Source organism: Lactuca virosa, chromosome 4 (genome assembly GCF_052849685.1).
Source record: "Lactuca virosa cultivar CGN04683 chromosome 4, Lactuca_virosa_CGN04683_v6, whole genome shotgun sequence".
Taxonomy (NCBI): domain Eukaryota; kingdom Viridiplantae; phylum Streptophyta; class Magnoliopsida; order Asterales; family Asteraceae; genus Lactuca; species Lactuca virosa.
Window position 1 is genome coordinate 257642489 of NC_136429.1, and position 12633 is coordinate 257655121.

General features: G+C 35.2%; 1 protein-coding gene across 2 annotated transcripts; it reads right to left on the minus strand.

The window, feature by feature from the left end:
• Positions 1-1199: 1199 nt before the first annotated feature.
• LOC145108211 (RING/U-box superfamily protein) lies at positions 1200-5524 on the minus strand. 2 transcript variants are annotated; one of them, XM_079045221.1, is made up of 5 exons: positions 5233-5524; positions 2081-2256; positions 1906-1989; positions 1670-1819; positions 1200-1579 (listed from the first exon to the last, which is right to left on the minus strand). In XM_079045221.1, the coding sequence occupies exons 1-5, from the start codon at positions 5339-5341 to the stop codon at positions 1457-1459; spliced, it is 642 nt and encodes a 213-aa protein (XP_078901347.1). In that variant the 5' UTR covers positions 5342-5524; the 3' UTR covers positions 1200-1456. The 2 variants fall into 2 exon arrangements, with proteins under 2 accessions (XP_078901347.1, XP_078901346.1); XM_079045220.1 differs by having other exon boundaries at positions 1670-1822; positions 5233-5523.
• Positions 5525-12633: the final 7109 nt, after the last annotated feature.

Genomic DNA, 12633 nt, shown 5'->3' on the forward strand with positions numbered 1-12633 from the left:
AAAAAAAAAAAAAAAAAAAAAAAAAAAAAAAAAACTTGTATAATAGAATCATAAAGTATTATTTAGATATTTGAGTGAAATCAACGATCTACATTACATTCAAACTCCATGGATGATAGCTAGAAGCTCCAAAACATAAATTATTCTCAACAATCACCAATAGAAGCTTGATTTGCAAACTTAACTAAGATTGATAATCTGGTAACTTGAAATGAACTTAGAGATCATCTTAGCTACTCAATTCCATCCATGAAATTCGAATTTTAAAGGAGCTAGGGTTAGAAATCCCCAAAAACTTATTCAAACTCCAAATCTCACCATTATAATGGAAGTAGTGGATTGAATCATGAACTAGAAAGGAATTGAGAGCTAATAACTCAACTGAAAACGGGAAAGGATACGTAGTTTATCTAATTTAATCGAAGTCAACACAAGTTTTTCAAACTTAACAAAAAAAGTTACTCGACACTAAAATCTTGATTTATCTCTTAGTTAATCTTTGTAATAACTTTGAATCTTTAAATTTCACTATCATAATTTTATTTAATTATTTTCTATAATTTATTTTATTATGCATATTTAGTTCAATTATTTTTATTTTATTTCATTTTTTAGAACTTAATCTAGTAAAACGTCCAAAAACGCCCTAAAATAAGAATGTTACAAATTATTGACTAATTATTTGTCTTATTTTAATCTCCGATAATACATATTAAATTAGTAATAGTCGTGAGTTTAATCGTCAAAATGTTTCATCAAATGTTGTGCGAGGATATATGAGTGAAATATTATAAACTCTACATTTGATACTTACTCATTTTAATTTTGTGTCTCGTAATATACTGATTTTATTTAATGTTATCATTAAATGTTTTGTGTTTTTTTAGATATTACATATGTTTAAAAACAAAAAAATTAGATTATAAGGCTTTATAAAACATTTCAAAAATATAGTGTTAAATAAGTGAAATTTTAGAAAGTACCTTAATATTGAAAATTTTGGTTTTTTCGTAGGGTTTTTGGCTTTTTGCTTCCATTAAGGTGGGATCTTGATTTTTTTTCCCATGTTAATTTTGGATCCGGAAGAAAAATGGAAGGTAATTTTTTATTTTGGCTTCTTCCTTTAACGAATACGACATTTTTTTATTTGTATCAATACTTCAATAGTTCATTTCTACACCACTCAAAACAATTATAAATTATAATCAACATCAACCTTTTATTTATTATTAACTCAAAGATATACAATAACACATTTATTTCAAAATAGTCTCCATGACTCCATATACATACCCTAAATTGCATATTTGTAACAAAACACAACCCATCTTACAAGAAGCTATACACATCCCAATGGCATCATCATCTTCTTACAACAATCAACACACACACACATGTATACATAAATATATATATATACACCAATAATTTTATACATAATTTATTTAACAAAAACTTACACATGTTGTCGGCATATGGGGCATGATCCATGTCTAGATAACCACTTATCCACACAACTCTGGTGAAACATGTGTTGACAATGAGGCAAGCTTCGAGCAATTTCACCAACTTTAACATCCTGCCATGGTCAACCAAATACTTGATATCGGTCAACTCAAACATATATGATTAAAAAAATATATAGTTTTGAGGTGAGAATATGATAAACCTGCAAACATATTGTGCAACAAATGGTTTGATTCGGTTTACTTTCATCTGAAATCTTGTGCCATGGTAAACGTCTCAATGAATCATCTGACAACCCTTTGTGTGCCACGTCATCATTAAAATCAAGTACATCAACAGGACTCATGCTCACCTGCTGGAAAAGTTTGATAATGTCCAAAGTATAATTATTTTTTTTATGTTTTGCATTTGGATTATGGTTTGTTGCAAAATTTGGACCTGAAAATGATATGCTGTTAAAAGTTCAGGTGGAAAACGTTCCTCTGAAAACCTTCCACGAAGAAGCTCCTCCATAAAATCTGCCTATAATAACCAGGAGTATGTTTATAAGATATTTATATATGTTTTGGGAAAATATTATTTAAATGTGGAGTGATTAGTGATTATTAATTACCATTGATGAGTTTCTGTTGGAAGCGAGTTCTTGAGACCAATAAGCACGTGAAGCTTCTAAAACCTCAACAGAAAGAACAGCTCCAGCAAGAGCACCGAGTCCAGCTCCACGGAGGGCCCCACAATCAGAAGCTCTACCTGCCACAGCACCAGTGATGGCACCCGTGAAGGCCCCACCTGCAACAAAAGTCAACACCAAGTCAATGCTACATATATGTTCATTGAGAAATCAATGGTTTACTTTGACTGAATTAATGTATATAAATGTTCATTACTATATAAGCATAAGATCATTTTTAATTGTTATTTGTTAGCTAGTTTTTTATGTAGTATACATTAACATGAAAAAACAAACCTTATGGATCGGGTAATATGGCCAACGAGCATTTACAATAGATAGATTTCAAATACGGAGGAAATTTAGTGGGAAAAATGTGCACAAAAAGCATGTAATGAACACTTATGATTAACAACCCAAAAAAATAATTAAATTTATAATCCTAAAACTTTATAAAATTAACAAAACATTCCAAAATAAATTTCACACATAGTACAAATAATTATGTAATAATTAACAAAATAATAAAATAAAATAGGGATTTTCTAATATGTGCCCTAAGGACACATATAAGAAGCATTGATTGAAGTATTAATTATAAAAAATATTACTATAACTAAATGTGATGAACATTAATTATGTGTAATATTACCATAGTTAAATGTAAAATACATTAATTATAAAGGATAGTAGTATTATTTATAATTAATAATTATCACATTTAATTATGGTAATATTTCACATAATGAATACTTCAATTAATACTTCTTATATGTGTCCTTAGGCTACACGGTGCTGTGATGGGGTAACCGGCGGTATCCGACGTGTCACCCTTTCACCGCCGGTGAACACCGCGCTGTGAAGGTGGTTTTACCGCGAGTGAAATACCGCCGGTGGCCTTCTACCGTTGGCAAAATTTTAAATTTTGTGGCATTATGGGGTAGGGGATGTTGCCAAACGGTCAACAACGGCTAGTTTGGCAATTTTCTTTTTTTTTTAAATCTACTATATGTACAAATCAAATTTCCAAAATTTCACCACACTATACATTCTCAACAAATATTTTTTCATTGAAAATGTCTTCATCCAACAATCCAAACTCTTTTAAACAAAATGCTCCAAACCAAAATGTTAACAACCCTTTCACACTTTTCGGCTACGATCCGTCGTCATCATCATCTTACAGGCTACACATGGATGGTGTTCCTAGCTATTATTCACAATTCCAAATGCCCCAACAATTTCATTTCCAATCTCAACCTCAAACCCCAACCATCTCAAACCTAATTTTCATCCCAACCACCATTCACACCTTCAACCGAATTATTTTCTGATTCCGAACACAAAGAACAGCAACAACCTCAACAACAAAAGAAAGAGAATGCTGATCCGAGAAGATGGACACAAAAAGAAGAAGTTGAGTTAGCAAGGGCATGGGTCGACATATCTAAAGATGGTGGCACGGGAGATGGTCAAAATCGTGATCAGTTTTGGTTACGTATCACGGAGCGCTTTTGTAAGAGAATGGATCGAAATCCAGATTATCGGACCTCAGACCAATGTAACTCCAAATGGAATCTTATGAACAAAGTCGTCACACATTGGAATGGAATTTACACAAACTTTGAAAAGCAATGGGCTAGCGGAGAAAGTGAAACGAGTTTGTTGAAAAAAACACACGCTACATTCCAAGATGATATGATAAAGCCTTTTAAGTTTATTCATGTGTGGGAAGTTGTCAAAAGAAGCATTCGGTGGAGGGAACTTGCACCACATAAAGAAATTGCTAATCCGCCAAAAAGAGGTCGGACATCTTCATATTCGAGCTCGCAACAAGTCTCATCGGATGGTCATGTATGCGTTAATCTTAATGATGATAACGACGACATTGAAGAAATATGCCCGCCTCCTCCTCTAATGGGAAGGGACAAAACAAAAGCTCGAGCAAAAGGAAAAAGGAAAGCGACATCTTCAAATTCTTCATTCAGAAGAGAGCGGTCAACTAGATTGGAAGAAATGATGACACAAATGGCACAATTGAATTCAACTTTGGAGAGACATATGGCTAAAACTGTCCGACTCACCGAGTATACGTTGTTAATGCAAGATGTGAGACACCTCGACCCCCGAAGATCCCCGAAGATCAAGAGGCGGCTAAAGCGATGAAGCAGTCGATTCGCGAAAAATATAAGCTACACCGCAAATGAAATTTCGATGTTATGTTTTTTTCTAGTTTTTTTTTTTTTTTTTAAATTCACTTTATGTTTTTTTTTTAGGTTTTTAATGTAATTTTTAATTTCATGTTATTTTTTACTTTTAGGATTTCTAAAATAAAATTTTTAATTTTAGTATGTTTTTAAAAAAGTTCTTATTTTTTATTGAAATTTAAAAAAAACAAACAAAAAAAAACCTCATAGGTAAACCATTTACCACACCATAGTCCGTAAGTGAAAATTGTAAAAAATGTGAAAGTTGACGTGGCGCATGTTTGACACTTTTTTACCATTGGTAAAAAAGGGACGGTACCTTACACTTGGGGCACATATTAGAAAATCCCAATAAAATAACATTAAAAGAGGAAATCAAGTTAAGTAAATAAATAAAATAAATTTAAATCAAATTTTGATTTGAAGTGCAACGTATAAAGGGCGCAGGAGCATAGAGTATTTAGTATTTACAAGACATTTATTACTTGACAATTTTCAATTTCACATATTACCACAATTCACAATTTTACGTACCCAAACAGAGAGAGTGGAATAGAACTAAAGCGAGATTGAGACAGCCTGGTAATTAGGGTTCTTCTAATTTTTTGGGATTTAGACGAATTAACTTTTTGTGGATTTTATTGTGTATACGTTTTAAAAGTTTTGATAACTTTGGATATGATTGTTAGGATTTAGATGATTAGGCTTTGTGAGATTTCGTGGATTACAAGGTTGTAAAGATTTTGGTATTTGTTACAGAAGGCCCAGAAGGAAACGTCGCTATACACAGAGTAGTGACTCAACACTTCACTAACTTTATAACAATTAATCAAAGAAATCAAAGTATATGAAAAAAATCTGAACTAGGAAAACGAAGTAATAAATTACCGAATGCGAAGAGACCAGTAAGAGCACCGGAGATAGCGCCGGAGATCAATCTGGGAATGAAATAATAAACCCTAATCTCTCCTTCAGCACCTCCAATTACAGCGTCCATTTAAAGGGTTTTGAGTTTAAATAACAAAAGAATTATCAAAGATAACGTAGCTTTTGTATATTTGAAAAAGAGAGTGAGAGAGCTCTATAGATAAGAAGAAAGAGAAAGAGGGAGGGTGATGTCCGACATGAGAGGAGAAGAAAGGTCGCGAAGGGGGCGATAGTCTTCCCATCGTATCGACTTTTTCTACTTTCCTTTTAACCGTCATGTACTTTATCTTCTTCTAATTTAGGTCACTTGTCAAACATTATTTTCTCGTTTTTGTGGTGTTTTTGTGGTGTTTTTGTTGTTTTTGTAATTAATTGATAATCATACACATTATATTATTTATAAATATTTTTAAGTAAAGTAAGTTAAAAGGTCATATATATTAAAGGTCCTTTTTACTAATGTTGTCCATTTTCAACCGTTAGTGTATATCACATGTTAGGCATGTGAGGGTATTTTGGTCTTTTTAGATATAATATGCTAGGCGTATGAGTATATTTTGGTCTTTTCAGATAGAACATGGATTGCATTCGTGATATTTGGTCATTTTCATTTTTAACACATATCATGTGCTAAGCATGTGAGTGTATTTTGGTCTTTTCAGGTATAACAGAAACTGAATTCTCTAGACATGTGGGTGTATTTTGGTATTTTCAGGTATCATAGAGACTGAATTCGTAATATTTCGTAATTTTAAGCCATTAGCACATATCACGTGTTAGGCATGTGAGGATTGAATTTGTGATATTTGGTAAACCATATAGACCATTTTTGTAATTTGTCTTGAAATAAAGAAATACAAGAAACTAAAGGGAGGAAGATTCAAACTTGGGACCTCCTCCCCCCTCCTCTCCCTCATCAGTCAACACCCTAACCAATTAGGGTAGAGTCAAACTTGGTTTATACTTACAAAAACTAATATTACTAATTAATATTATGTAAAACCAAAAAATATATAGAAAAAAATATTTTTTTACATAAAACTTTTTTTTTAATAAAACAAAATATACCTTCACGTATTGCAAAAAAAATTACAAACAGTTAATATGCTTTTTATGTCTTTATTTTGTATAAAATATGTTTTTTTATTTATTTTAAATATATATTTTCGTATAATATTATGTTACGTATACGTTGTTATAATCATAAAGTATACTTTTATTTTATGTTAACGTCTTTAGTTGATTTAAACTAAAAAGACAAGTATATATATAAAATTACAGACGTTTTCGAGACGTCTTTAATTGATTTGAAGCAAAACGACAAATATACGTAAAATAAATTAAAAAAATATGTTTTAATGTATTTAAAAAAATAAGTTTTTGTAATATGTTGTTACGTTGTTATAATCCTAAAATATCCTTAAAAAATTACGTAAAAAAAAAAGAACTTATTTTTTTTATGAAAACGTGAAAATATGTTTTATGATCATAATAATGTAATAATATATTATATGAAAACGTATTTTTTTAATATATTAAAAGCATATTTTTTTAGTTTATTTTACGTATACTTACCGTTTTGCTTTAAATCAACTAAAGACGTCTCGAAAATGTCTATAATTTTACGTATACTAGCCTTTTTAGTTTAAATTAACTAAAGACTAACATAAAATAAAAATATATTTTAGGATTATAACAACGTAATAACATATTATAGGAAAACGTATTTTTAAAACACATAAAAAATATTTTATATAAAATAAATACGTAAAAAACATAATAATTGTTTGTAAAAAATATTTTTTTAAATACGTAAAAATATTTGTTTTATTAAAAAAAAAATTATGTAAAAATATTTTTTTTTGTAATTTATGTTTTTTATTTATATTTTAGGATTATACATAATATTAATTAGTTTTTGGAAGTATAAACCAAGTTTGGGTCTAGCCTCGAGTGTTGGCTGATGTGGGAGAGGAGGATGTGATGTGACACTTATTTCGTTAGAATGAACTATAAATTGTGACTGATTAATAGTGTAAAATGTTGTATATGAGTATGTTAAAGTGGGAATTTGTAATAGAAATGTTTAGACCAAAAGGGTATTTTGGTCATTTTGAGTAAATGATGAAATTAAAGATATTAGCGAAATCTTTGTTGATATAAATAAATATGGTGTTTGTAATGAAGTAGTGGTATAAAATGTATAAGTATGTGTATTAAAAGTTAGAAAAAAGTATTGGTAAAAGTAATTAGTCCAAAAAATGGTATTTTGGTCATTTTGTGTAATTGTAAATTTGAGTGGAGTTTTATTTGATTGTTAAAGGAATGATATGATTCTAAAGTATAAATAAGTTCTTAATGGAAAGGAATTAATATAATGAGAGTGGGATAAAATGAATGAGGTAAAACGGGAAAAATTATGAAGAGTTGTTAAATTTCAATATTAACGGAAGCGGTGCTACGACGTGAAAATAAAGCAGTAATCCGGTTGACATAACGTGAATAGTGAGGGTAATGTACTTTGTAATGGTCACGACATGCTGAAGATAAGACACGATGTGAGAAAGTAGAATAACATCTTCTTTTATGACAAAAACTTTTAGCGACGGAACAGAAGTGTCATAAATTGAAGGAAAATGACGACGTGGTGAGCTAATTATTCCACGACGTGACAAAAGTATTGTCACGACGTGACAATGTGATAAATAAAATCATATAAAAGGGATGAGAGTTCCTTTTCATCTCTCATTTTCCTTATACTCGTTCCAGAACAGAAAAACACGAAGGTTAAGGTCTTTTGGTCAGATTTTAAGGGAGAAAGAAGAAGAGATTAAGAAGGAGCTATCAAGGTATGGGTTTCCAATTCTATAATCAACAATAAGTTCTATATATGAGTTAAATATGTCAATTAGGACAAACTCGGGTTTAGGGTTTAATTACCCCAATCATAACAATCGATTTCTTTTACGGAATTCTGATGAGTAATAGCAAGTAGAAGTAGTAATTACGTGATTGTAAGTGTATGGAGTGATAATAACAATCAATTTTGTGAATTTGGGGATGAATTGTTATGAACCCTAAAACTTTAAATTGATGATTTTGGTGAATTGAGCTTATGATATGTCTAATATGAATACATAAATGATTTATATGATGTATATGAATGAATTTAGTGTTTGAAACTTGTGTTACACATAATTGAGTATTATGGAGATATATATGGTGTTATTGATTTTGAATAAGTCATAACATGTAACACCCCATTTAATAAATAAATAAATGAACAAATTAATGGATGAATAGTAGCCCTAAAATCCGTAATTATATAGCAAGGTGTTGGTTTCGTGGAGTTAACTGACATAATTTAGAAGTTGGGGGTTAAAAGTGTAAGTTCCGAATTGGTTTTGTAAATATTTATGAAGGCAGGGACTACTTGGTAAATTATTGGGACTTAATTTGAAGATATTTTGGAGGCTTAGGGGCAAAATGGTAACATATGGACTTCATCTGAAAACAATTTGTAGATGAGGGGTTGTTTGGTAACTGTTGGACCTAATATGAGAGGAATTGTGGGAGTCGGGGTTTAAAAGGTAAATAATGGAGTGAATTCGAAATGATTTTAGAAGGAAGGGACCATTATTATTATTATGGGAATAAGTTTTGTAGGGTATCGGGTATTTAACTCCCGTCCAAACCCTAACCCTAAGGGATGTAACAGCTGCCACCCTCTCCATCTTCAACCTCCGACCGCCGCTGTCTGGCCGGGTTCGATCACCACCGCTTCACCCACTGTCGTTGAAGACGAGAAGCCCCGGATCCGACGTCATAGTCGAGGAAGATACGGTGAACAAGGCCCGCGAGTGCTACTGCTCGTCGATTGTCTTTCACAGTGGACCTCGACCGCCATGAGGAGCCCTCATCCGCCACCTGTTACGTCGCCGATACGTGACTCTCCAGCCGCCGGATACCGTATTGCACCGCTCTATCGCCACCACCACTTCAACAGCGGTTCCACCGCCATCTTCTGTCGATGCTGCGCTCGGTTGAGAATCAAAAGAACCACCGCCACCACCGTGAGGTGGTGGCTGTCATCGCAATCTGTTGTTGTCGCCGCCGTGAGCCACAAGGTGGGTGGCTGGGGTGCATCTCACAAATTTGTAGCGTGTGTGTGATTATCTTAGGGTTTGTGGGTGTTTTGTGTGACTAAAAAACCAAGGAAGCCACCACCACCACCGTGAGGTGGTGGCTGCCACCATGTGCCACCGCCATCCACCATAAGGTTGGCTGTGTGTGTGTGTGTTTAGCTTAGTGTGTGTGTGAGTTATTTTGGGATTTCGCATTGTAAAGATGTAATCAGGTCGGAATAATCAAAAGAAAACTCAAAACCACCACCATGAGGTGGTGGCTGCCGCCACCAGCCGCCGTGTTGGGTGGCGGTGTGCCTTGTTTGTGTTTTGATTCGTTTGGGATGCTTGGACAAATGGACTAGAACCATAACCACCACCATGAGGTGGCCGTCGTCGCTGTGAGTCGTCGTTGACCACCACTACCCGAGGTGGTAGTGGGTGGTGCCCGACTAACGAAACCCTAATGGGCCTAGTGAAACCCTATTAGGCTTAATGAAACCCTAATGGGCCCAATGAAGCCCTAATTGACCTAAAAGCCCAACCATTTGACTAATGGGTTAGTATTTGGGTTGGAAACCCTAATTAGGGTTTGGAAAACCCTAATGTCATGAAACCCTAATTTTGGGGATTTAATCGGGACCCGCACTGGAATTATTTATTAAACTTAAAATATTAATTAATAATCATTTGCAATTAACCTAAGTCAATATTGGACTTAATGGATTAAGTCCTTATTGGGTTAAGTAGGAACACTTAACCCTAATCGTCATTTCATGTGAAAACCCTAATTTCACTTGGGCCTTTCTTTTGGGCTTTGTGATTAGGTTATTAATGGGTCATCCAAAAACAAGCATATGGATTGAAATATTTAGATGGGCTTTAGGATAAGGCCCATTAAAAATGTTTGGGCCCAATTTGGAAAATTAGGCCATAGGTGGGCCATAATTGGGCCTTGATGATTGTGAGATATTGGGCCATTGGAGTACCAAGAGTGTGGACTAGAATAAATGGATGGGCCTTAAGGAAAGACCATGTAGAGGTTTGGGCCCAATTTGGAAAATTGGGCCATATGTTGGGCTTTGGCCCATCACTTGACTTTTGGGCCTTTGGAGTGTGAGTTGGACCTTGGGCTTGAAACCCAATTATTAATTGGGTATTGTTTGATGTTGACAGTTCGGGAATCTGTCAACCCGCAGCTGGAGTTTTATCTGCCGGACTTCAACAGTGCCAAGTGAGTTCTCCTCACTATATCAACAGGGTCTACGGCACCAAGGCGGGCCCTTTATGATTTGCATCCTGGTTTTAGGATGGTTGCTATGTTATTGATCTGTTAGATTTCATCCTGGTTTTAGGATGGTTGTTATGCTAGTAATTTGTTAGATTGATATCTTAGTTGTAGGATGGTTGCTATGCTAGAGATCGGCTAGATCGGTATCCTGGTTATAGGATGGTTGCTATGTTATTGATCGGTTAGATCGGTATCCTGGTTATAGGATGGTTGCCATGTTAGTGATCTGTTAGATCTGTATGACTATCTGTTATTGCGTGCTAGCGTATGATATTTATGCGCACATGTTTGTTGGTTTGGGGGAATGGGTTGAGGCAGGTCCTACTTCGTGCTGTAGGCCAAGATACCCAGGGCGGTCCGGATAGACCACAGGACCAGGAGGGCATGTTGGTCAGACCGAAGGCCCCGAGGAGGGCGATCCAGACATGCCAAGGGCTTGGAGAGTGGTCTAAATAGACTGAGGACCGGGAGGCGGTCCAGTCAGACTGATGGCTCATTATGCATGTTGTGTTTTTATATAATATGGTTATATCTGTATGGCGTTGGTATTTTGGGGGTAACTCACTAAGCCTTCGAGCTTACATTTATCGATTATTGTTTCAGGTACTTCTGATGATCGCGGGAAGGCGAAGGCGTGATCGTACAGCTCCTCATATTTCATGATTTTATGATTTGATTCTCGGGATACTCTGATGTTTAAACTATTTTGAAAACAAACTATAATAACTTAATGGTTTTAAATGTTTTAAAAAGTTTTAAATTGGCTTGAATTTTTATGGATGTTACAAGTTGGTATTAGAGCCTTGGTTTGAGTGAATTGGATGAAACACTCGCGTGTCTCCAGTCTCAAACTGAGGACAAGATTTTAAAACGATTTTCTTAAAATGTTTTCAAAATAATAAAGGAGGATTTCCTGTTCTTGTTTATGAAGGGCTTAGGGTAGGATCAGGTATTCGAAAGTCTATAGGGTCCAGCGTTATGTATGGCTAGCATACACGAGTGCTGCAAGGTTGGTGGAAGTTTCATGGGTGGTTTGTGTGAGACCGGTAGGCCAGTATGAGATATTTAGCATTACTCTAGGAGTGAGGGTTGAGCGCTCGCTATGTTTATGTATATTGTTAGGGTGTTGTGGTGATACTTGAGACAAATATGTGTATGTGTGGAAGGTAGTATGGGCCCGTACTACTGAAAGCACAGGACTCATACGCGTAGCAAGGAAGTCACAACCCCTGGGGTTTAGTTGGAAGTTTGTTCCCTGTTATTATATGGATTATCCGAGATCTCTTTGGTGTATTATCAAAATGGTGGTTACGAGACGTCTTGAGACCGGATCAGGGTTAGGATCGGGGGCTGGCAGCCAGGATAGGCTAGTATTGTTGGAGGATCGTGTCAGGAAGATCATCCGGGAGGAGGTGATCGAGATTGTTCGGGGACAGTTGACAGAGATGTTTGGGTCTATCAAGACCGCCACGATTGAGTATTTTGATGAGCGCTATGAAGCCATTACCGAGACGGCTGCCGCGGCAGCTACAACAGCCATAACGGCGGCAGGGGGAGGAACTGGTCAAGCTTTTCAGTACCGAGACTTGTTACTGGGACATATTCTGATGAGCCGATGGCTGCAGTTGTTTGGGATCGGGGAGATGATCTGTACTCGTTATATTCCGTGGGTTGAGCGAGAGAGGCTAGCACAAGAATTTATGGATTTAAGGCTTCGGGGGTTTTGCTCGAGGCCGGAATGCGAGTCGCGGGGACTCCGAAAGGGAGTGATGATTATGTTCAACTGGGGCTTTGCAGCTGGAAGTAGAATGGTTAATTGATGGATTGGAATGTCGTTTTCTAGGGCAAGGATTGTGCCCTTTCAGTTTTTTCGAGCTCGAAGGAGTGAGCAGGCTTGTGACCGCAGGATCAGGTTGTATTCCAACTCGGGGTCAGTTAGTCGCAGAT

Excerpts from the sequence above, each read along its gene's own strand:
- LOC145108211 (XM_079045220.1), bottom strand. The coding sequence starts at position 5,341 with ATGGACGCTGTAATTGGAGGTGCTGAAGGAGAGATTAGGGTTTATTAT. Across the intron at positions 1,990-2,080 it reads CCAACAGAAACTCATCAATG|GCAGATTTTATGGAGGAGCT; the intron begins GTAATTAATAAT and ends TGGTTATTATAG. Across the intron at positions 1,823-1,905 it reads TAACAGCATATCATTTTCAG|CAGGTGAGCATGAGTCCTGT; the intron begins GTCCAAATTTTG and ends AAACTTTTCCAG.